The sequence below is a fragment of the Copadichromis virginalis genome, linkage group LG9 (genome assembly GCF_057382275.1).
Source record: "Copadichromis virginalis isolate Kocher_CV1m ecotype Utaka linkage group LG9, C_Virginalis_male_GT1.1, whole genome shotgun sequence".
NCBI lineage: Eukaryota > Metazoa > Chordata > Actinopteri > Cichliformes > Cichlidae > Copadichromis > Copadichromis virginalis.
The window spans coordinates 13,589,481-13,614,354 of NC_140626.1; the positions used below are offsets into that span (position 1 = coordinate 13,589,481).

Below are 24,874 nucleotides of genomic sequence, written 5' to 3' on the forward strand. Positions count from 1 at the left end.
GCAGGTCTATGATGATTTTTAGTGCTATCATCTAGTTCTGATTCTGGTTCTGTCTTGGTTAAGTCCTCAGTAGTCCTGATTTTGAACTGTTGTAGTCCTGTTTTAATTCTGGATCAGTTCTGGGTCTGGTTGAATTGGGGTTTAGTCCTCGTGTCTTGATACAGCCCTGACCTTGTTCTGCCTCGCTGCTTAATTAAAAAACTAGTTTAAGGTGTCCTGCACATGTGATATATATTTTTCCCTATATGAAGTCATTCTTTTTTGAACAAAACTCAAAACAGAGCCTATTAATCTTTTAGTCATTTCTACCCCCCCCCCCCCCCCCCCCCCCAAAAAAAAAAAAAAAATCCCACATGCATACTACTCTTTGGGCTAAGCCCCGGGTGTTTCAAATGTCTGGCTCCGCCTCTGCTCAACACTACTTCACTTACTGCAAGCCTGAGCTGTTTCATCGTAAGCTGGCTTCCTTTGGCTAGTTTAACTGATGATGGGTAAACCAGATGATTAAAGCAGCATTAGAAAAAGTACAGCAGTTTTCTGTCTACTTTTATATTGTAATAATATTTGGCCGTCACAAATTCCATGGCACAACATTTGAGAAATCACAGCTCTTGCTCATGCAATGTAAATATGTACTTAAGGGCTCTAAAGTTCCTTTATGCTTATGTTTCTATTGTTCCAACAGCATATTCACATGGAAATATAGAGGAGGTTTGGGATTACAGACTGGTGGAGAAAAAAAAGCGTTCTTTTGTTTAGTTTAATCCAGAACATTTTATCCCTTACCTCGTAATGGATCTGTGTGTCTCTGTGTGTATTTGTGTGTATTAGTGCTTATTAGATGAAAGAGATTATGCTGTTTGTTTAGATGGCAATGGATTAAATAAGATTGTTTATCTTTTCCTTTTGCTTGTGTCTATTTATAGTTTGTTTGTTTTGAAAAGCAGGAAGTGAGAACAGGAAGGGCATAATCCAAATCTGTAGCCAAATTTCGAGTTGAAGAAAGCAGCACCTCCATCTGGAACATCGGGACTTTAAAACAATAGTAATGATGTCAATCTGAAACTGGAGGCCTGCACTGTGATGCAGCGTTTGAGGGCCTAAGTTATAAATTCAGGTTTAAAGCTGTTTTTTTGATTGTGATCAAGGTGGTTCACTTCTTACCTACATGCAAACTTCACCTGCAGGCCTAACGTGCTTGATCACCATGACTGTGCAGATGCATTCAGATAGTACATGAAGCCACTGAGGTACTGAAAAGACTCGTCTTTTAGTGTTTTTATGAGGCAACAAGATTTAGATCCACTGACAAACGATAAGATAAGCAGGGCTTGAATTTGCTTGGAGCCCACCTCCTCCTCCTCTTTAAGGCTCTGTGTGGATTTGCCCTGTTAGCTTGATTTTACTGAACAGCTGCAGTGTCACAGCAGCAGGATCCACATTAAGAAAGGGCCTGTGTACATTATAAGCAGGCGGTAACTTCATTAATTATTTACGCCTTCTAATGTGTTCCTGTGAAGTCACGTAGCCTTATTAACCCAAATGCTTTCCCACATAGCGACGAGCCGAGCTGCTGCACACATTTGCAGCTTCCACAGCAGGTTGAGGATGATCCAGGCACCATCAGACACCGTCAGAAATACCATTTAAGAACAGATTGTTTCATCTAACGCAAGGATGTCAAAGTCAATTTCAATCGTGGGCCACATGCATGCACAGCTACTTTGAAAAGTCCACTTTCCACAGTATGTATCAGTTTTTCTACATGATAGAGAAATGGACCCATGGTAAAAAAAACTATTTGTCATATTATTGTTTATTTATTGCACAGTTACTTTGGTGTATGATAAATAGCCATGGGAGAGGTTTTCTAGCTGTAGGAAAACCCTCCTTCTCATTTGTCAGTGCCAGATTACACCCAGATTATAGTCTTATTGTCATGGTCCTGGGTCATTTTGACCCAGTGTTCTTAGTTTTCCTGTGGTTTTGTATTTTGTTCCTTATGTTCATTGGATTGTTTGGTTTGGTATTTGGATCCCCCCTGTGTCCATGCTGTTATTGTGGTGTTTGTTCTGGTACCGTGTTCCCGTCCTTTGTGTTCTGTGTTCTCCTCATCCCCTCGTGTATTCATCCTTGTTCTCTGCCTCTCTGTGCTCATCTTTGTGTACTGTGTTGTGTTCAAGGTCCACATCTTGGTGTCAGTATTTTCAGGTTCGTGTCCTCCCCGCTCTGTCACGAGTAATTGTCCTCAGCTGTGTTCCCCGTGTGTTCCCACTTCCCTCATTACCTTCTGTGTATTTATGTCAAAGTATCCCTTTGTTCCGTGTTGCGTCGTCCCTCTAGGTTGTGTGCATTTCCCGTGTCTTCCCAGCGCCTCAGCTTTAGTTGCTCCCAGTGTAGTTTTGTATGACTTCTTATCTTCCTGTTAATAAAGACCTGCCTTTGAGTTCATCCCTGTGTGTCTCGAGCCGTGCATTTGGGTCCTCTCTCGCTTTCACGCAGCCGCCCCATGACACTTATAGTCTTTGCCGAGCTGATTCTGGATCCTGGGCCTTATGTTTGACAGCCTGGCTCTAGAGAACCTCGATATTAAGAATAGCTTTAGTTTAGACAGGATCTAATGGCTGCTGTTTTTTCTTTTGCTTTGTTGCTCAGTTGTTTAATGTGACTCTGGCAGTAACTTCCACAGAGAGTTTAAAAGAGGGACGTAGTCTCCATCATGTCATTTGTTAGTTAAGTCTAAAGTATTAAACTTGGACCTGAGCGTTTCCAACTCATGGACGTGTAATTGATAGTTGATGATGAGCATTTCCTGGATGAGGTTTGCCATTCTAGGAGTCGGATATTTACTGTCTGACTCCTGGTATGAGGGAGAATGTAGGTTTATGCACTTTACATCAGCTTTATGTAAACACAGTTTTTGAGCTTGTTTGCTTTTATTTTGATTAGATGGTGGAAAGAAGACAGGAAACTGGGAGATGCCCAGGGGCAAAACGTACAGTAAAAGGCCTTGAGGTAGACTTGAATATGGGCCTCTCCATTAGCCTTGTGGCATCTACTCAACCCAACGAACTATAGTGGCTCCCATTTTAACCCGATGTCCCAACCTTCTGCGTAACCTGAGAAATGTAACTGCATGTTGGGTCAATATCACAATGACTTGAATGCCGTGGACAGGTGTGGTGTAGGGGTAAAAGGAGTTTCTGGTTACTATATAAGTTAGGCTAGGTTACGTAGTTTGGTGGAAAAAGGCTAAATTTAGGCATTTAAATTTAATTTCAGACACATTATTCTGAAAATTCACCTGTTCAGCATTTCTTTGCACAACGATACTCAGCACAATCCACATTTAATGAAGACAAGTTGCGTGCAGTAAGGGTGAAGCCCCTTACTTCACTTAACAAGGACCGCCGCTCCTCTCACGTCCTTGTTTAGCACCTAATCATTCTGTAGCTGATTTCCTTTCCGTACTGGAATCGGCTCAAGTGATCGTTCATCTTATTTGATGCAGCTGTTGAGGCCTCTGTGCCTACATGTGTGGAAGTGTTGTTTGAAGTCTGAGTCTCTCCTTTGATGGGTCACTTAAAGACAGAAGGAAAGTGATGTTTGATTGGTGAGCATGATAGGTGATATCACGGTCAGGTTTTTGGCTAAAGACATTTTAGTGTGTGTGTGTGTGTGTGTGTGTGTGTGTGTGTGTGTGTGTGTATAAACAGACTGACAGATCTGAAACACTGTGCAGAGTGACCATAAATCCAAGTGTAAACAGACCTCCCAACACACACGCACATTCGCGGTATATCAGTGAATCAAGTTGACACATGAACTTGTTCTGTTTGAGTGTTTTTCTTTGTTCATGTTGCCCTTTGTGTACAGTCTGTTTGAGTGTGTGTCCATGGCTACCATCAGCTGTACCAGCACACACACTCACACATATGAGGGTTTGACGGTGGCAGCAGGAAAATGTGGGTTATGGTTCTCATTCAGTAGCACTCGAGTCGGCACAGTCAGTACGAACGAGGTGAGGCTAATTAATGAGGTTCAGATTGAAATCTGTTTTCAAAGGCAGCTTCTGTGCAACTGAACCAAACTGCAACCAAATACTTTTCAAATATATAAATGTATTTCTAATTTGTAGTTAATATCATAACTGCTTAAATTTGTTATTTTTTTCTCGAAGGTTTAACTAAAATTGAACTTTCCCCTTACTATAAAAACCCTTATTGAGTCTTTTGATTTTAGTGTTACCTGGATGACTGAGTTGCAGTAGCAATACCTTCACTCAGCATCACCTCATGTTGCTTTAAACTACAAGGTAAAGACCCTACATACCTCCGACAGAGCCGGGCTCCAGAATGGGCAGCTATCTGCATTAACTGATTGGGGTCGATGGGGGAAAACAGGAAAAAAGACATGCTGTGGAAGAGAGCCAGAGATTAATAACAACTAATGGTTATATACGGCTTTATAAGACAGCCTGATAATAATAAATTCCAATAGTTTAGCCTAGAAGTACTAAATGCATGCACTAGTTTTTCAGCATCACTTTGAGACAGGATGTCATTGCACAAATGCGAGCAGCAGTCCTACATGTTTGTTTAACACATCCTGATCAAACACATAATGACACCCAGAGTAAGAATCTGGTTAGAATCTGTATTTCGAGGATTTTTAGGCTAAACCACAATAACCATTTTTCATTTTTATCTGAATTTAGAAGCAGAAAATTAGAGGTCATTCAGGTTTTTATGTCTTCAAGACGTTTATGCAGTTTAACTAACTGATGTGTGTTATCTGGCTTCATGGATAGATTGAGCGGGGTATCATAGCAATGAAAATGTATCCTATGCCTTCTAATGACACTGCCGAAGGGAAACGTCTATAACAGCGGTCCCCAACCCCCGGGCCACGGACAGGTTTGGTACCGGGTGTGAAATTTATGGATTTCAGGGTTTTTAGTGTTAATTTGGTTTCCCTGGGTCTTTTCCCGTGTTGCAGTTGTGCGTCTTATTTTGAAAGAAATGTTTACACGTTACCATAACGACCAGAGAGCATTAAGGGGCAGAGAGGAGGATGTTACTCTCGATGTTGTTGGGGCATTTCAGGAGGATGCTGCTAATAAAGTTACACAATTACACAGCGAATTCACGTTTATTATTATATTTACAAAATACCACTGTTTTTGTCTTGGTCGTATCATTTTATTTAGTTGTATTTATCTTTGACACCTTAAAAGTGCAAAAAAGGTTGGAGACCACTGGTCTATAATATATATAGAATTGGTCCTAGCATGGAACCCTGTGGACTCCATAATTAACTTCAGTGTGTGGAAAGGACTCTCCATTTACATGCACAAATTGGAGTCTATTTGATAGATATGTACCAGGACCTTTAATACCTACGGCATGCCCTAATTGCTGTGATAAAATTTTATAAATAACAGTGTCAAATGCAGTGCTGAGGTCTAGCAGGACAAGCACACAGATGAGTCCACTGTCAGAGGCCATAAGCAGATCATTTGTAACCTTCACTAAAGCCGTTTCTGTGCTGTGATGAATTTTTAAACCTGACTGGAACTCTTCAAATAAATCTTTCCTCTGCCAGCGATCACTCCGAGAGTCATTACTCTCAGCCCACGTCACACTGTGACTGTCTGCAGAAAGGTTGCATCCTATCAGACGACTGCAATTGCGTTCCGATCAAAATTGTGCAGCTCTGGGAAACAATTTAGTCATCACAAAGTCAATATAATCACCAGGCAGCCCCTGCTTTTTTTGTTTTGTTTTCTGTAGATGCAAGGAGGTCGCTGTTTTATTTTTACTGCATTAGTTTACTCTGAATTAGGAGGTAGCTTTGTCACGCTAAGTGGGTAAATTGTTGGATGATTTTTGGTCGTTTAATATTAGTTTGCTTGATGGACATGATCTCATTTTGGTGCATGACACGAGCCTATTGTTTGTAGTATTTTTATGTAATAAAGTATCAATATTTGGTGTCCCTTTTTTATTACAATATCATCATGCAAAATATCCCAATACTGTGCTGTATCGATCCAACCACCACACGCCCCCAACCCGAGGAGTCAGTCTTACAATCGTTGGAAAATAAAAAGTTCTCACAGGCCTCTGTGCAGCCCTGTGATAGGCTAATTACACCACATGATTGAATAGGTGTCTCGGTTATAGAACCTCGTTTAGGAGCAATAACTTTAATTAACTGCTTTCTGTGGGACTTTATCGGTTTCTCACATGGTTGTGGGAGAATTTGGGCCTATACTTCTTCACAGCGTCACTTCATTTAATTGAAGTTTGTGTTCATTTGTTCATGAACAGCTCTCACCACAACATTTCAATCAGCTTGAGGTCTCTGGGTCACTTTGCAACTCGTTGGTTTTTTAACAGGCTGTTCATCAAACTCTGGGTATCCTTCTTTCATCTGGACTCACTCACACTAATCCTAACACCGACAATCAAGATAAGTGGTCACACAAAGCTTTCCTAAATTGACCGAAGGATTTCCCAATTTAACTACAAGTGTGCTCACTTGAAAAGGGTTGTGGTGACAGCATCTAACCAATCACAAACATGGAAGAATGTACTAAGATTACACACACACACACACACACACACACACACACACACACGATACAGGCTGGAAGTAACACAGCTGCTGCAGACAATCAACAGAGTGAGTGGGTGTGAGAGGAAAGGTGCTGTAAAGCAGTTTAGTACCAGGGTGGTGTGAGATTGTGTGCGAAATTTAATAAAGTTTGGTCAGGTCAGGAAAGAAAGCTAGCAAAATAAGCTAACAGATGTTTCAGTATCACAACTGTGTCATTAAAAGACAGGATAATCTGATGGATTATACTCAAGTACTTCATTAAATAGTTGTTGTTATTCCTTCAGCTGTAGCCTTGGTGGGGTTTAACGCTCTGAGAGTAAAAATTAAATACAAAAACAGAATTCACATAAAGATTTGGAGTATCTGCAGATTTGATGCACAAATTAGAATATATATATATATATTAATGCTTTTAAAACAATAAAACTGTTGTGAAACTGTTTGCAGCCAACATAGAATAAAATAAAGGACCAAACTTGCCGCTGAGACTCTGGACTTATTACCGATGCTCTTCAGGGAAAGACAAAGATTATAGAAACTTCCTGCTGTCTGCAGAGGCCTCTGAGGGATCCTTCATGAGTGGTGACACTGTTTTATGGAGACTTGATTGTGTCATACACGCTGATCTCTAACGAGGAACCTAACCTGCTTTGGTTTTTGCTTTTAGCAGAAGTGTTTTTTTGTCTTCCCAAATCATCACCACTGCCTAAATCCTCCCCCTGAAAGCTGCAGATAGGAGTGAAAGGAGAGCAGATCGCAGAAACATGAACTTTACTCCAGAAAACTGGAGCACGTATGTCAAACACCAGAGTGCACAGCACAACCTGAGACAAAGAGCCTGACGCAGGAGGTTTGTTCATTTTGGAGATAATATTCATAAGATGTATTTCCCTTCATCCCGACAGGTTAATGGAATGTTTTCTCCCTGCCAGTTCTACTGGGAGATGCAGAAAGCAAAGAGTGACTGTCAGACAGAGCTGCAGCCGAACAATTCCACTCATGCAGGTACGCATGCACTGAAACACACACGAGCAAGTGTTTGGAAATCCCCATCCAAAGTATTTTACGATACGTCTGCTGCGTGTGCAGGAGCAGACGCAAAATAATCTGCTGTAAGAGCATCACTGAATATTAGGCCTCGGAAAAGTATTCAGATCCATATCAAGTAAGGAAAAGTGTGTGTGTGTGTGTGTGTGTGTGTGTGTGTGTGTGTGTGTGTGTGTGTGTGTGTGTGTGTGTGTATGTGTGAGTGCACTGAATGAAATCAGTTGATGTGAAGTGGTGTGTGTCTCTGGACGCTATTTCAGACGGTGTTGCAACACTGAGCTGTTTACCTTGTGAGATCAAACACTCCACAAAAAGCACAAACTCACACATACACGCACTCACACAAATGTACACATGTACACATACACAAATGCTAGCTATAAATGTTAAAAAGGCTTCTTCAGTTACCTGCTTGGAGGGTGGATCGAAGAGAAATCAAACATACCTCTTTTCTGCACTTGTGCTACAATCAGATGATTTAAAAATGATTCATTTTGATCAAGAAAGGATAAAAACGTGAAGGCAAAGTGAAAACTGTGTGACCTGCATGCTGCAAATAACAAAAGCATTGAGCAGTCAGACTTGAAGACTTCATTTTTCCACATCTTTGATATGCCCTCATTAGAGTGGAAGTCACCACAGCAACATCCTCCTCTGTCAAACCAACCCTTTGCATGTCCTCCTTCACTACATCCATGAACCTCCTCTGAGGTATTCCTCTTTTCCTCTTGCCTGGCAGCTTCACAATCAGCCATCTTTGTCCAATATACCCACGTTCCCTCTGCACATGCCCAAACCATCTCAGTCCTGTCTCTCTATGTTTGTCTCCCAACAGCTCCACCTGAGCCATCCCGTTGATGCACTCATTTCCAATCTTGTCCAATTGGTCATTCCCAGTGAGAATTTTAGCAGTGCCACAGTCTCTAAAAGATACAGCATAGCAGGTTTCCCCATCTTGTAAACTTTCCCTTTCTACTCTTCCTGCCATCCATCCATCCATCCATCCATCCATCCATCCATCCATCCATCCATCCATCCATCCATCCATCCATCCATCCATCTTCTTGCACTTATCAGGGGCAGCAGCCTAAGCAGAGAAGCCCAGACCTCCTTCTTCCTGGCCACACCCTCTAACTTGTCTGGTGGAACACCAAGGTGTTCCCCGGCCAGCCGAGAGATATAATCTCTCCAGCGTGTCCTGGGTCTGCCCCGGGGCCTCCTCCTGGTGGGACATGCCTGGAACACCTCACCCAGCAGGTGCTTGGGAGGTATCCTAGTCAGATGCCTGAACCACCTCAACTGGCCCATCCAGAGCTCCTCCTGCATGGCTGAACTCCTCACCCTATCTCTAAGGGAGAGGCCAGCCACCCTTCAGAGGAAACTCATTTCCGCCGCTTGTATCTGCAATCTCATTCTTTCGGTCGCTACCCACAGCTCGTGACCATGGGTGAAGGTGGGGACGTAGACTGACAGGTAAACTGAGAGCTTCACTTTTCACTCAGCTCTCTGTTCACCACAGTGGACCAGTACAGCATCTCCATCACTGCAGCAGCAATCCGTCTGTCGACCTCTCGCTCCCTTCTCCCCTCACTCATGAATAAGACCCTGAGATACTTAAACTCCTTCACTTTGGCAGGAACTCATCCCAGAATGAGCCACTCTTTGGAGGTGCTGATTTTCATTCCTGCTGCTTCACGCTCGGCTGTGAACTGCTCCAGTGCGAGTTGGAGGCCTGTTATCCTTCTGTCACAATTTACGTCTGACAGTATAGAAATAAAGTAAGGTAATGCATTACTTTTTTGAGAAGTACCCCGGATGGAAACACGCATTAATTCATAAAGTGATGGTAACGTACAAAGTGACACCATGGATATGCCTGCTGTGCTCACACAAACCTCTGTGTGATGCTTGAGCTGACTGACGAAGCAGCTTTGATTTTTAACCTCTTGTTTTTCAGCAAGAATAAAAGGCTCAGAGAATAAAAGGCTTGAAGGACTGCTGCACACAGTCGGCATCAGTAGAGTCTCCAGATGTTCACGACGTATATTAGGATGATTTCTGTGTGAAACCACAACACGAGTAACCAAAGACTGACGCACAGACATACAGAGGCTGTTTGTGAACGGTCATGTGTGCGAATGTTTGAGCACAGAGATAATAAAATGTGTTTAATCTGTGTGGTCTCAGCTTTCAGACTGTGAGCTTTTTCTCACGCTGCTCTATAGATACACATGTGTGTTTGATGTAAAAGGACAGTACCAGCATTAGTTACTCTCAGGCCTCATCAGGCTACATTTATTTTTAACTTAACTATTAAGAGGCCTTCAGAGTGTTACGTGAATGTCTTTGTCCCTCCTGGCTGAGCAGTAAAGCTAAATGTCCAAACCTCACAGGCTGCTTTCATGTGGGCTGGATTTATTGTCCACGTTCAATCAGCAGCTCGCACAGAAGCTCCGCACAAGTCGCTCAGCCAAACAGGAAGTTCTGTGCAGGCAAGTTCACACTTCTAATGTCTGTGTGTGTATCTCTGTATATGTTTGTCCAGGATGTCACGGCGAGTGGGACAACGTTTCATGTTGGCCGAGCGCCGCGGTCGGCGATGTGCTGACCTTACACTGTCCCACCCCCTTCCTGCTGCTTTTTCACAAGAACGGTGAGCTTCTTCTCAGAGACACACTTCCTCCTGCTGCCCTTCAATCATCTTTGTTAACACACACACACACACACACACACGCACACGCACACACACACTTGACTTGCTAAAAAAAACAAAAAGTGTGTTCTGGAAATTATACAGACTTTCAGTTAAAGGAAGCTTCAACTTCCCCCGACATGTAAAACATTTTAAGACAGCTGACACTTAGTATGACCCCGCCACACAAAGTCTGAGGACTCAGCACTGTGCAGCAGTTTATGGACTGTTTAAAGACTGTGGCATACTCAACATTTTATTATTTATTATAATTTAGTTTTTGTGTGCTTGAAAACTTTGAAATCTTCATCTTGTTGAACTCTGATACAGAAAAATAATCCTTTTTAAGTATCCAGTGGATTCACTCAAATGCCACCAGTCTCAACACTAATAAGAAGGAGTGATTAAGTAAGCTTAAGTGAAAAGATGTTTGCTTTTACTACCACTGAAATTCTTTAATACTTATTTTCAATATAACAGAACTTCTTTGACCTCTTTCTTTTTTAACTTTCTGCCATTTCTCACTTTGACTTGTGGCTCTTTTATCGTCTCCATCCAGTGCTTCTTGAGCTGCTTCTGTTAATGTTTGTGATCATTTGCACAGCGGCTGACGCCATCTGTCCAACCCTCTGTGATTTCCTTCAGTAGCATCAGTGAGCGGCTGGTTTATCCTCCTCTCGCTGCCTCTGCAGAAACACACAGCATTAATAGATGAGCATCACAATCAGCACCACAGACGAGAACAGTAGCTGCTCAGTATCAAAAGTCCTCACTGAGGCCTACGCATGTGCCTGCCTCTGATGACAGCTGTTTGAGAGGGTAAAAATGGACATGTGTCATCATTATGCTGATTCTTTGAGTGTCCAGGTTCCTGTGGCTTCAAAACAAGCCCAAATCATGAGCCCTCCACCACCATGCTGACAATTGTGTTTGGTTTTCTCCAAATGTGGCGCTCTGATTAGGAACAAACATCTCCACTTTGTGTTTGTCTGTCCAGGCAACTGCTGCTGTGAATCTGACTGCACTGGTGTTATATAATTGTTATTCCAGTTATCCAAATCTAAAATCTGTGGACAAATATCACTGAAGCTTTAAAAAAAAAATCAGGGCAATATATCTTTATATGCAGCACTGATGTTAGGTTTCATGAAATCTACTAGTTCAGTTCTAAAAGGCTCTAAAACCAGTCGGTTTTCTTTCAGGCAACCTCAGCAGGAACTGTACAGAGAGTGGCTGGTCCACCGTCTATCCCGACTACATCATCACCTGCACGAGCACCTTAGAGACCCCAGAGACAACCAAAAGGGCAAGTTTGACGTCTGTGGTGTGTTTACGTTTGTGCGCCTGTGAGCGCAGTTATGAGTTATATGAAGCACCACTGTGATTGGAGTTGTGCTGCTTGTGAATAACTCTTTTAATCCTTTTCCGGCCTGAACCTTTTTAGCTGGCGAATTCATTCAGTTTTCTCATCCTCTCTCAGTCCAATCTCAGGTAATGTCTAGCAATTAGAGCCTTTACATGATAACATAACATAATATCGAAGAAGGACTGAATTTTTTGTCTTTACAGTGTAGAAACTGGTGTGTGTTTGGAGCCTGATCAAAGTTGTGTGTTTGGTTTTCATATCTACTTTGTAGCGGCTGAAACTCTCAGGTCTGTTGTCTAATGAAGCTGAAGGCCTTGGACCCGTCGCTGTTAATGCAACATTGTCAGTATTGGTTTATCAGGGTTCTTGGATTCTCAGATGAGGTAGAAGATTAGTCAGAGCGGTTGCAAGGTGGTTAATTTGAAACTGCTTGGATGGTTAAAAACATGCTAACTATAAAGAAAACATGAAAATATTAAATCACTCATGGATCAAATATCATTGATACACCACAGCTGTTGATTTACGATGTATTTACCTCCATGTATAGCTTTTATGTATCAACTACACGTGCATACACTTAATCATTTGAGGGAATAAAACTATTTTTTTATTCTTTTTCATCCTTTTTTAAATTTTCCCCTCAAAATGATATCAAATTATAACCAAAAAGGTTAATGTGTGTGTTCATCAGTGTTTTTATAGGACATAATTAGGAAACAAAGGAAGCATAAGGATAAAAAACAAATAAAAATCAGTTGTTGAAGCATCTTTTGACAGAAAAAAAATGTTTACCTGTTCCTAATAAATGTAGCTTCTGGCTCTTTACTGTAGCAGTTCACGTGTTCATCTGACAAGCAAAAGGTCTTTGGTTTGGTTCTGGGAGGAGACCCAAATGCTTCTGGGGTTGCATCAGGAAGGTCACTGTAAAAATCTGCCAAATCAAACATGCAAAGCTCCCTGCCAGGCTGACCTCTTTCAAATAAGGGAGCAGCTGAATGTAGCTTTAATCAAAAGAGTTTAAAGTTTAGTTGGAATCCTTTGAAGTGAATTTTCACAGTGCAAGTGAAACTGTTGTGTACAGGTTTTAGCACCGTTTTCCGTTTGGGTTCTGATCACAAAAAATGTATGTGCCACGTCCCACGCAGCACATGCTCGGCCTGTGGATGATGTTGGGAGAGTTCGTGGGCTGATTTGACCCACTTTAAAATGCTTGCATTGCAAGAGGAAGCAAACCAACCACAGAACAGTTGCAGATAAATCATTTTTACCGGATTTGATTGGGAAAAAGCTGAACTCTAGTTTCAGTGTGCTGTTAGTTGGTTTGTTGGAGACGGGGAAACTCTTTGTCCAGAGGCCTGTGCTGCTAAGCAGGCTTTGAGGTTTAGCGAGCCACCCACAAAGGTGATGCAGCTGTTACCTGGGTAAATCTCCATGGTAACTAACCCATGGTTTATGTTAGAAATCAGCACGTACAAATCACTTTTCGTCTAAATGATGTCCCCATTTCCAACATTATGAAGAATAGACTAAAAAGCAATGATAAAGGAGCCCCCTGTGAGCTAAAATGTGTAGCGTAAATTATTTATAACTCACCTTCAGAATGATAAATCACTATTTTGTAGCCTGACAGCACTGTGGACGAGTTTGGGGAGACATCGTCTTAAGTAGAAGTTGTTGTAACACCATTTCTGATGCTGCAGGCTTTCAGCTGGAGTTTTGTGTGTAGCATGAATAAGTAAAGACCTACATACCCTCTGTAGCTCAAATCAAAGCTATTTGTCTGCAAAACTAATCATTCATATTTCTTTTTAGTATTATACAACACAGTTTAACTGTTGATTCTAAGCAGCCAGCTTCCACTTGCCTGACACTGGCCTCTAGCTCTTTCTCTGTAACCAGTTGTCAACAAGAACAGTGGAAAATAAGACAAATTACCACAACACAATCAGCATATTTTGCAGTATGAGGATAATTAAATCTGTGGTTTTATGTGGGCTGTTTCAGAGGAAATACAACAAAAAGTAGCCAGACTTGCATGCAAAGATGTGTGCAAAAAGAGGTTCTGGAGCTTCCAGTGAGACACTGAAAATCATTGAATCAGAACAGACTTTATTTAAGCAAAACAGAAGCTGTGCAGGAATCAGCAGCTTTATTTAATTTGAACTGAAATAAAAAAAAAAAACAGATCAAACGTCTCCACTCTGTGGTCTGATCTCAGCTCAGAGTTTTCTCAGATGCTCCAGCACAGCGGTGAAGAGAAGGGCTGATTTCATATCAGCATCTCTGTATGTGTGTTTGTTTATCTGCCCACAGATAAACGCACAGAGAGGATGGAAAGTTCACTGGGTGACACATCTGATCACTGGTCTCTGCTGCTCTTCGTGTCTCCCCTCAGATAACTCAGACCACCGTGAAGTCGCGGCCTGACTGTGCTGGTGTGCTTTTCTGTGATTAGGCGGAGCAGATGAGTGAGAATCTGTTGCAGCGTTTTGCTCAGTTTATCCAACTGACAAACAGAAATGACACAGCTGTACTCGCTTATCTATGCAGATACTTTGAGCTTTATTTGTGCATCTCATTGTTGTCCAGTTCAGTGCTCTGGGGTTCAGAGGAATTTAATTTGTGGTGCTAAGAAATTTAAACAAAAGATGCAAAGGTCACAAAGGTAACAGTTTTTTTGGCTGCTTTGCAGATGACTCCATAAATCTTTCAGCTGATGATGAACACCACAAACGCATCATGTTTGGAGGTCAACATAATTACATAATAATAACATATCCAAACACAGAGAGGGTTGTTAGCCTCGATTCGATTTAAGCCTTGATTCTGTAGCTCTTCTTCTGCAATATGTAATATAATGAGTGTTACATTCTTTCTACTATAACTGCAAAAATGCTCAAATGTTGGGTCATAATTTTGTCACAGACTGAAGCATCAGTTGGACTGAGTGCTGTGAAATTTGTTTGAGATGTTCATTTCCCTACACAGTATCTTTAGTAATCCTCTAATCTTCCCCTTTGGTGGTGAAGCAGATCAAAAATGTTTTGAAGGCACTCTGTGATCTTTAATTTTGATTAACTCCCCAAAATCTTCTACAGATACTTCCCATCAGATTCTTTTAGGATAAAATGTTGAGGCATGTAGAAAACAGCAGACCGTGACGATTACCAGCAAACGTTTCTGTGTTGAACCAAAAAAGAACAAAGAAGAAAGAAAAATCAAGGGTGACTCAGACTCTCAACCTCCTGCTTTGATGCTCGTGTCTTACATGCTTTGCTTACCATGCAACAAAGCAGTTTACATGCACATAAATGACTTAACATGCTGCTTACATTGTGCTAGTCTATGTATGTGGAGGACTACGTTGCAACCAAATAAGCAGAAAGTTGAACAAAAAGTCAGATGCATTTAATTCCTTTGTTACAAACTGATCTGCACATCTCTTCCATGTTTGCCACTTGGTAAGAGAAACTCTGTCTGGACCTTCACTCTCTGTGGAAGCAATAGAAACCGCCGCCTGTCTGCGTCTGTTTTTGCTGTCATACCACAATCTGACTTGAGTGGAGGGATAATAAAGAAAAGGTTTGTACAACAGGAAGGTGGAGCACCAGAGTTCACAGCCAGAGCTGTGTGCCTGAGATGACCATACAAAGTATACTCCCTCTCTATGACTTCATGCTGATGCAGAGATCTATGCAAAGCTGGCTGGCCCTTTATAAAAGTTACAGAGATGCAGGATGAAGCCTTCTGCCTGAGGTCTTAAACTTCCTCATCATTTCCACTTAAGCTCCTCTTTAACATCAAAAAAGACTTTTTTCCTCTTTTCATAGGTATATGAGAAATAATGCAAGTGACCAGAGAACATGAGAAATCCACTGGATTCAGTCTTCTGCATGGGTCTGTTCTGTATCTGTTGTGGCTAGACACCGGCTTAAATTCCCAGCTCCTCCAACAGAGTTGCGGGGTTCACTTCCCGGTCTTGGCACACTGTGCTCTCTAATCCGGCCTCATCTGTTCCCATATCTGCTTCATCACAAGATGAAGGTAAGGCTTCTCGAAATTCTCCCACCCCTTCAGCTGACTCAGAGGAGGATTAGGAACCTGAGTGACACAGGTGAGTATTTGAGCTGAATGCTGCAGGTGCTCGAGAAAAAAAGGCTTTTCCTGTTCTCAGAGCGGTATGCCTGCTCTGCTGTTTTTTTAATGGGCGTTTGAGTGTGTATGGGGATGCGTGGGTGTTTTCTTGTTGCTCAGAGGAGTCCAGCGTGACGCCATGGAGCTTATTTTCTGACCTCATAGTTATTGCTTGTAATCACGGCTGCATTCCTGGACCCTTTCTTTTATAATGAGCTTTAAAAAAGCGAGTAACAACCAGGTTTAAGAGAATATCCGGGAACCATTATTGGGTCCACACTGTCCCTGAAATAATGCCACACACTTCTCTTGTTTTTTCACTACTTGCTTTTAAAAGCAAGTAGATTTATTGTATGAATTAGGATGAAGTAAAAATATGTGATAAGAGCAGTATTTTATTGCATCTTGATGAATTGCAGAGTAAATGTGGAACAAATTGAAGAGGATGTCTCCTTTTTGAGAGATGTATGCTGACCATACTAAAATCAATGAGCTGCTCTACTCGCCAAAGTTTTGGGTCACTCCTTCGATTTTGCAAGGAGATGGAATATAGGTGCAAAAACAGAGTTTGTACAATTCTAAGATGAATGTCAACATTTGGTACAACCCTCTTTATTCTTCATCACAGCCTGAACTCTCTCTGTCACCTTTCTCCGCTTTCTTGTCATTTCTTTAAGTCGTTTTCTGGAATAGCCTCCAGAGATACTCCAGTCTCTTCTTTAGAGACAATCGATGCCTTTTCCTCCGTTCTGTCAAAATGATCCCACTCGGCTTTAATGATGTTGAGAGACTCTGGGGAGGACAATGCATGACTAACAGTGTTCACACTGAGCGGTTTTCTTTTTTAAAGTTATGCTTTTGCTTCATTGACAGTATGTTTGGGATCTTTGTCATGCTGAAAAATTAAGATCAGTATCTGATGGTGCTTTTCTGTGTTCAAAATTGCATCATTTCTGAGAAGATCTCCAACACGCTGAATGGAACGTAGTTACAAACCATGACAGATCCTCTGCTGTGTTTTGCAGATGTCTGCAGACCTTGTTTTACTTCTCCTGACCTCTTTGACCTCCAAAACTTTAATTGGGTTCAATTTGGATTCCTCACTCCATAAGATCTGCTGACACTGATGCTCCATTTCTGATGAAGCTCCAACAGTAAATGGATCAACTGAAGGCATGCATCTCTCAGTTCCTGTGTCAGGTCTTTGCTGGATATTTTCCCATTTGTTAAGGACTTGACTTTCACATACTCTTCATCTGCTGTAGATGCTTTTTTAGGCGTACCACTTCTTTTGTTTGCCCTCCACTTGTCCGGTTTCCGACACACTGCAAACCATGTTGAGATATGCCAAGTCTTCTAATAATAGCTCATTTTGTTTGTGTAGAAATCTGTTTTATGCCTGTCAAACTGTGCTATTGACATTTTTCATAGATTCAGCTAAAGAAATGGAACAAATGACATGTTTTCGTGACAGGCTGTAAATGAAGCAAACAGAGTGTAAAGAAACTGTTTGGGTCTGTGCTGAGTTGTTGTTATGCGTAGACACAACAGTGGCTCATCCCCTAAGTGAGGTGCCCTTTTATGCTTCAGTTATTCATAGGTCAGTATTAAGTGGCCCAACAGACAAAAAAACAAAAAAGCCCCCAAAACATTCCTGTGAAAATGGTCACGTGCAAGGACTGGACTCAAAATGAGTGAAAAAGCAGCCAGTGTCCAAATAAAAGTTTGAAAGACCCTCAAATGCCCCTCACAGGGCCTCAGTACTACTGAGTATTTTATGATATTGCCATAACGTGTAATATCATGTTCTCTTGGGTAATATTGCCCACTTCTGGTCAACATAATTATCACAATGAATAAAACATTAAGCGAGTTTTGTAAATTATTGACATTTTAAAAATCCAAAAAGAAGACATGCTGTCTGGCTAATGTCTGTTGACCGACTTGTGTGTGGTTTCACAGTCCTGTCTGGCAGCTGCCTGCCATAGCTGAAAACACCAAGACGGTGACAACAAAAACGCTGAGCTGGAGGCTTTGAAGCAGAGCTCCACGGGATGATGTCCTGTTGTCCAACGTCATCTGAAAAAACAACATGTCATAATAACTTTTGCTAATGAATAGAAAATCTAAAATAAGAGCAGAATATGTTCTGGTCGTGCAAACCTTTCATTCTCAGGCACGTCTCTATTGAATTGCCAACGTTTCAACACTGTCTAATACTATAACAAATAATGTTGTGGCAAGTAATATAACAAATACAGAACTATGAAAGCGTGTACCTGGATAAGATCAGAATCTCGTTCAGGCAGGTTGGCGCTGCCTCAGGCACATCTCATGAACTGGCAAAGTTTCGACATTGGCTATAAAATATAACATATAATATTATCATTATGCCCAATAATAAAACACATTAATGTGAAGATGTGCATCTGGAATAATATAACAAATAAAATAATGTGTAAATGCGTACCTGGATAAAGTCAGAATATGTCCTGGTCCGATATTTGGCTCATTATGGGCAGCTCTAAGAACAGCACGTCACAGAAGCTCAGAATCTTTGCACTTAGCTTAGCGAGTCTATTATTCTGTTATATAGATTTTTTAGCACTTTAAAAGCTCAGCTGTCCACTTAAACTCTTCGTACTAACAGTTAAATCATTTACAGTGTCATATAGCAGACACATGCATTACTAGTTGTGCCCATAACACACATCTCTCATGAACTGACTTTTGTCCACCATCTCTGAGAGAGGGCGCCACTGAGACAATACAGTGTCACACATACACGGATAACAAATTGTGTTTATCGTGACAAGTGGAATCACACACAACATAAATACTGTTACATTTATATAACTCTATTATAAACAGCTAGTAAATACTGTGTATTGCACACAGGGATGGCCTGAAACAATAATTCAAAATGGGAATGTGGCTCCATCCCAGGCCGTTCTGTTAATCCAAACCAACAGCCAGGCTGTATCAGTTTCCTATTATGACTATTGTGGCCACAGTCCATATAGAAATTTAGAAGACAAGAACAAGAGTGACATTAGTCATTTATTAGCAAATACATTACCACTGCACTATTACAGCTGGGATAAGTCCCTATGATGGATGGGTGGATGGATATCTAAGGGAGCCAGAGTCACTATACATAACCACATTGACTTAACATTAAAATTTTGTTATCTGTATACAGTAAGACTCTTCACTGCATACTGGGATGAAAATTGTGCCACTTCCATATCAGGTTACCTAAACATAAAGCTTCCAAAGTGTGCTATAGCCATGGATTTACCCTCAAAACCTCACCATTCAAAGCACATACAAATGTACAAGGCCAGGCACAAACAAAACAGCGTAGGCCCCAGTCACACAGGCCAGGACACTGATTAGCAACCATCTGGAAACCACTAGTTGCAAGGGAAAAATGCATATTCCCCAGTCAGTGGTGAGTGGTTGTTGAGGTTTGCTGTCAGTCACTGTGCAATCAATACCAAAGCCCCAGTCCCTGAGGCCTAGAGACCAGTTGGTGATCCTTTGGCAACCAGGACTCCTGCTTGTAGGAGAAAATTGTGTATTCCACAACCACTTGGCAAGTAGTTGCAGGAGGTTGCTGGCAGTTGCTAACTGTTGCAGCCCCTTGTGATTACTTCAACCACTAGTAGAAAAAGTGCAACAATTGTTTGCAGACAATCCAGCAATTTATGGGAGACATGGCACTCCGGCCTTTCCAGAACAATAAGGTGGATTTTTGTGCAGTTCCCGCATTGCCACAAGCCCCTCCTGTCCAGCTCCAACCACTCACCAACTGGTCAGAGAATACATATTTTTCCCTACCTGTCCAGGCCTGTGTCCCTCAGATTTTACTCTTAAACAAAGAAATACAACGATATCACAGAGTTTGAAATAAATACATTTATGTCAAGTGTCATAGAAAAACATGAAAGAGCTCTATCTCTTTAAATCATTGCACATTACACTGCGTCCTCTGCCTTGCAGAGAAAAAAGAGGTGTCCTTGTGGGTTGTGTAGTTTTCTGTCACGTGCTGTTGAGTAATCCCAAAGGTCAACAGAGCAGAAATGCTCCTCAGGCCACCAGAAAACATCTGGTACAGCTGTAAACATTGTTTGGATGACTGCTATGAAGCTATAACCGATGTTTATACAACTTGTTTTAAACTTGTTTTAAAGAGAGTTTAAGTGTGGTGATGTACAGTGGGGCAAAAAAGTATTTAGTCAGCCACCGATTGTGCAAGTTCCCCCACTTAAAATGATGACAGAGGTCAGTAATTTGCACCAGAGGTACACTTCAACTGTGAGAGACAGAATGTGAAAAAAAAATCCATGAATCCACATGGTAGGATTTGTAAAGAATTTATTCGTAAATCAGGGTGGAAAATAAGTATTTGGTCAATAACAAAAATACAACTCAATACTTTGTAAAATAACCTTTGTTGGCAATAACAGAGGTCAAACGTTTACTATAGGTCTTTACCAGGTTTGCACACACAGTAGCTGGTATTTTGGCCCATTCCTCCATGCAGATCTTCTCGAGAGCAGTGATGTTTTGGGGCTGTCGCCGAGCAACACGGACTTTCAACTCCCGCCACAGATTTTCTATGGGGTTGAGGTCTGGAGACTGGCTAGGCCACTCCAGGACTTTCAAATGCTTCTTACGGAGCCACTCCTTTGTTGCCCGGGCGGTGTGTTTTGGATCATTGTCATGTTGGAAGACCCAGCCTCGTTTCATCTTCAAAGTTCTCACTGATGGAAGGAGGTTTTGGCTCAAAATCTCACGATACATGGCCCCATTCATTCTGTCCTTAACATGGATCAGCCGTCCTGTCCCCTTGGCAGAAAAACAGCCCCATAGCATGATGTTTCCACCCCCATGCTTCACAGTAGGTATGGTGTTCTTGGGATGCAACTCAGTATTCTTCTTCCTCCAAACACGACGAGTTGAGTTTATACCAAAAAGTTCTACTTTGGTTTCATCTGACCACATGACATTCTCCCAATCCTCTGCTGTATCATCCATGTGCTCTCTGGCGAACTTCAGACGGGCCTGGACATGCACTGGCTTCAGCAGCGGAACACGTCTGGCACTGCGGGATTTGATTCCCTGCCGTTGTAGTGTGTTACTGATGGTGACCTTTGTTACTTTGGTCCCAGCTCTCTGCAGGTCATTCACCAGGTCCCCCCGTGTGGTTCTGGGATCTTTGCTCACCGTTTTCATGATCATTTTGACCCCACGGGATGAGATCTTGCGTGGAGCCCCAGATCGAGGGAGATTATCAGTGGTCTTGTATGTCTTCCATTTTCTGATGATTACTCCCACAGTTGATTTTTTCACACCAAGCTGCTTGTCTATTGTAGATTCACTCTTCCCAGTCTGGTGCAGGTCTACAATACTTTTCCTGGGCCCTGTTTCAGGAAGCCGGTTTAGAAAACTCAGAGTGAAAAACGATACGCAGGGTTGAGTAACCCCGAACTGTCCAACTCGGAATATTCGGTTTCAGAAAGGCTGATAACAAGTAGTTCAGTCAACGCGGAGTTGCTTTAACCCCAAGTGAAGCGCGCGGACGAGGATACATAAAGCCCTGATCAGTGGAGCACAGATTAAGCGAGTCACCATGGAGACAGAGGGAAAGAAGGCGCGGTCAATGTATTTTACAGCGCTTGAGGCCGAAATTCTGATGGCAGCATATGCCGATAACATGCAAATTCCGCGGAAAAAAGTAACACAGCGACAGCTGCAAAAGAAAGTGAGCATGCATGGCAAAACATAGCCGACAGAGTCAATGCGTGAGTGTTAATTTAAACATTGATCTAGGGATTTCCACCCATTTAACACGTTATTTTATCATATGTTATTTTATTTGTTATTTTATACATTTTATTTTGTGACGTGATGTGAGCGCAGGTGCAACCCAACAGGCCCCAAACGTTCCTGGCAGCAAGTAAAAATGAAATATAAAAATATAGTCCAAACAGGTAAGGTGTAATTGTATTATGAGCCATAGTGCTTGGTCTGTTTGTCCGATGTAAATCAATTGCAGTTAGAGGCTACATTAATTTTCTGTCTGTAAGCACTTATTGAAATTATCTGAGCACATTACAAGTACATATTTGCTTACTCTGTATGCTCAAATGTGACCCGTTATAGCCAACAGAAAAAAAGCGGAGGCCCGAAAAACAGGTGGGGGTCCTCCACCACCACCACCACTCACAGAGGCTGAGCAGTTGGCCCTCAGCCAAAACAGTGGGCGCCCTGTGGCCGAAGGCATCTCTGCGGGGACATCCTCTGAGTCAATAACCCCGCAAGACACAAGTGCCTACATAGGGGGTAAATTCAAAATAATACATGATGTGCATACATCCTTTCTTCACAGTCACCTTTGCAGTGCTACTCATTCATTTGATAAACTCTTTACCATAATGAATTATTTTGTAGTGAAGTTATTTTCCTACTGATTTTGCCTTCCCTCAGTCTTGGTTGTCTTTGAGAGCATAATGACAATGAAGTGTAAGGTGATTGGTATGTTTGTTAATTGCCATTTGGTCCCTTGTAAGTTATAAGTGACCTGTATAAACCTCATATTCTATCAGTTGATGGTGATGGTGTACTGCATCTGGTGCAGCCTCCTGTTGAGCCAGACCAACATGCAGTTGTGAGTAATACTCCACAGATTATATGAGTTTACAGTAGAACAGCAATGTTGTTTATTTCTTTACTGCAGGAAAATAATGAAGAAACATTGACAGCTGTTACAGAGGAGGAAGCAACAGAGACACTTTATGAGGTTTACATCTTTTAATACTTTGTGTACAGGAAATACAGGCGACCAATAAAGCCAGTTGAACAAAAAATCTGTTTTTTCGTCTTTCAACATGTTGAGGTGATGGGTCAAAAGAAATGATTGTGACATATGGTGTCTCTGACTGCTCTTCCATCTTGTATGTCCGTGGGAGGGCCAGGATGTTCATGGTTTGGATCACTGCTGTTTGGTTCAGAAGGACAGTGTTCTCCTCTAATTGTGGCAATGTTGTGAAGAATCACACATGCCACAATAATGTCACATGCCCTTTCTGGGGTGACCCTGAGTCTTTGCAGGCACTGGAACCGGGCCTTAAGCATTCCGATAGTCATTTCAACTCTGGCTCTTGTCCTGCAATTAGCCAGATTATATCGCTGCTGTGGGCCCGGTTCAGGGTCAGAGTAAGGGGTAAGCAAATAGGGTAAACATGGATACCCCCTATCACCAAGCAAGTAGCCAGTGAACTCTCCTAAGACAGAAGGATACACTTCAGTTCAAATGTCCCTGAAGCAATTGGTCTTTATATATTTTAAAGTATTTTCAACTCACCATGTCCAAATTTTGTGCTCAGTGTACATTCACGGAATATTTGTGAGTCATGGACAGAGCCTGGCCACTTGGCTTCCACATTTGTGATAATGTTGGCAGCATCACATATGATCTTCACGGTGCAGAGAACACAAATTAGCATCCATTACTATGATGAAATAATTTGTTAGTTTGAAATGCTACAGGGAACTATGTACCTGTACATTAATGCTGTGGAAAGACTTCCTGTTCACATAGTCTCCTTCATTTACTGAAGGAGCAATGATTGGAATGTGAGTACCATCTATACAGCCAATCACGCCTGGGAACCCTGAAAATAAATGTAAAATTTAAGTAGTAGTTCAAGTATCACCACATCATAAATTAAGTTTTGGTCATCCTGATACCTGCAATTTTGTGGCATCCCTCTTTGATGAATCTTGTGGGTCTATGACCGGGGAACACCACAGACGAGGAGACGTTTCAGTGCAACTGTAACATTCCTGACTGCCCGACAGACGGTAGCCTTGGAAACGTGCTCAGCGTCACCAATATTATACAGAAAGCTCCCGTTTGCAAAAAACCGAAGTGCAATACAAATAATATGTACAGAACTGAGAGCATGTCCGCGATGTGTCACATGCGTAATATATGGCCTGAGGATGTTATCCAAATAAATTATAGATTGTGCTGAGAAACGGTAACGTTCGCACAGACAATCATCAGGAAATGATAAAATGTCCAAACGCGCTCTGATCACTCTCTCCCGGCGGAGAGCTCTGCGGAGAATTTGGGCTTCACGATCTACTGGCTCTTCAAGGAAGGGACACGCCATGTCTGACACTTCCTACTGTCAGGTTTCCGACAAAGGGGCGGAGACAGTCAGGGTTAGTTGTAGTAAACCTGCTAGGGGGCAGGTTAGCTTCACGGCGTGTGTCGTCATAGTGACTCACTCAGGCTTCAGCTGAACTCGCTTTGTGAAACCGAAAACCCAGAGTTGTCGTTAACTCAGGGTATACTTATTCAGTTTTTCCACTAAACCGGCTTCCTGAAACAGGGCCCTGGTCTCCTTCGAAAGCTCTTTGGTCTTGGCCATGGCGGAGTTTGGAGTCTGACTGTTTGAGGCTGTGGACAGGTGTCTTTTATACAGATGATGAGTTCAAACAGGTGCCATTCATACAGGTAACGAGTGGGGGACAGAAAAGCCTCTTACAGAAGACGTTACAGGTCTGTGAGAGCCAGAGATTTTCCTTGTTTGAGGTGACCAAATACTTATTTTCCACCCTAATTTACGAATAAATTGTTTACAAATCCTACCATGTGAATTCATGGATTTTTTTTTTCACATTCTGTCTCTCACAGTTGAAGTGTACCTCTGGTGCAAATTACTGACCTCTGTCATCATTTTAAGTGGGGGAATTTGCACAATCGGTGGCTGACTAAATACTTTTTTGCCCCACTGTAAATCACAAGACTATGAAGTCACCGTTTAGATTTGTTTTCACCTGCTGGTTGTTCAGGTTTAGGCACTAATCGCTTTGGTTTAAGAGTAAGACTGACTATCCATCCATCCATCCATCCATCCATCCATCGATGGATAGATAGATGATTTAAGTAGCTATTTACTGAAGCTTGATTAATATCGATTTCGTCTCAGGGC

The 24,874-nt window shown here is 41.9% G+C and overlaps 1 protein-coding gene and 1 long non-coding RNA gene across 3 annotated transcripts in view; one reads left to right on the forward strand and one right to left on the reverse strand.

The window, feature by feature from the left end:
- Positions 1-24,874, forward strand: part of LOC146701553 (vasoactive intestinal polypeptide receptor 2-like) — a 56,294-nt gene that overhangs the window by 5,269 nt on the left and 26,151 nt on the right. For both annotated transcript variants that reach the window (XM_085467840.1, XM_085467841.1), the window contains exons 2-4: positions 7,527-7,626; positions 10,214-10,321; positions 11,563-11,666. In XM_085467840.1, the coding sequence (XP_085323966.1) occupies positions 7,527-7,626; positions 10,214-10,321; positions 11,563-11,666 (312 nt within the window). The remainder of the gene's footprint in view (positions 1-7,526; positions 7,627-10,213; positions 10,322-11,562; positions 11,667-24,874) is intronic.
- On the reverse strand, positions 22,598-24,209 carry LOC146701554 (uncharacterized). The gene is made up of 3 exons (XR_014922193.1): positions 23,433-24,209; positions 23,236-23,347; positions 22,598-23,155 (listed from the first exon to the last, which is right to left on the reverse strand). It is a non-coding gene; the product is annotated as an uncharacterized LOC146701554 (long non-coding RNA).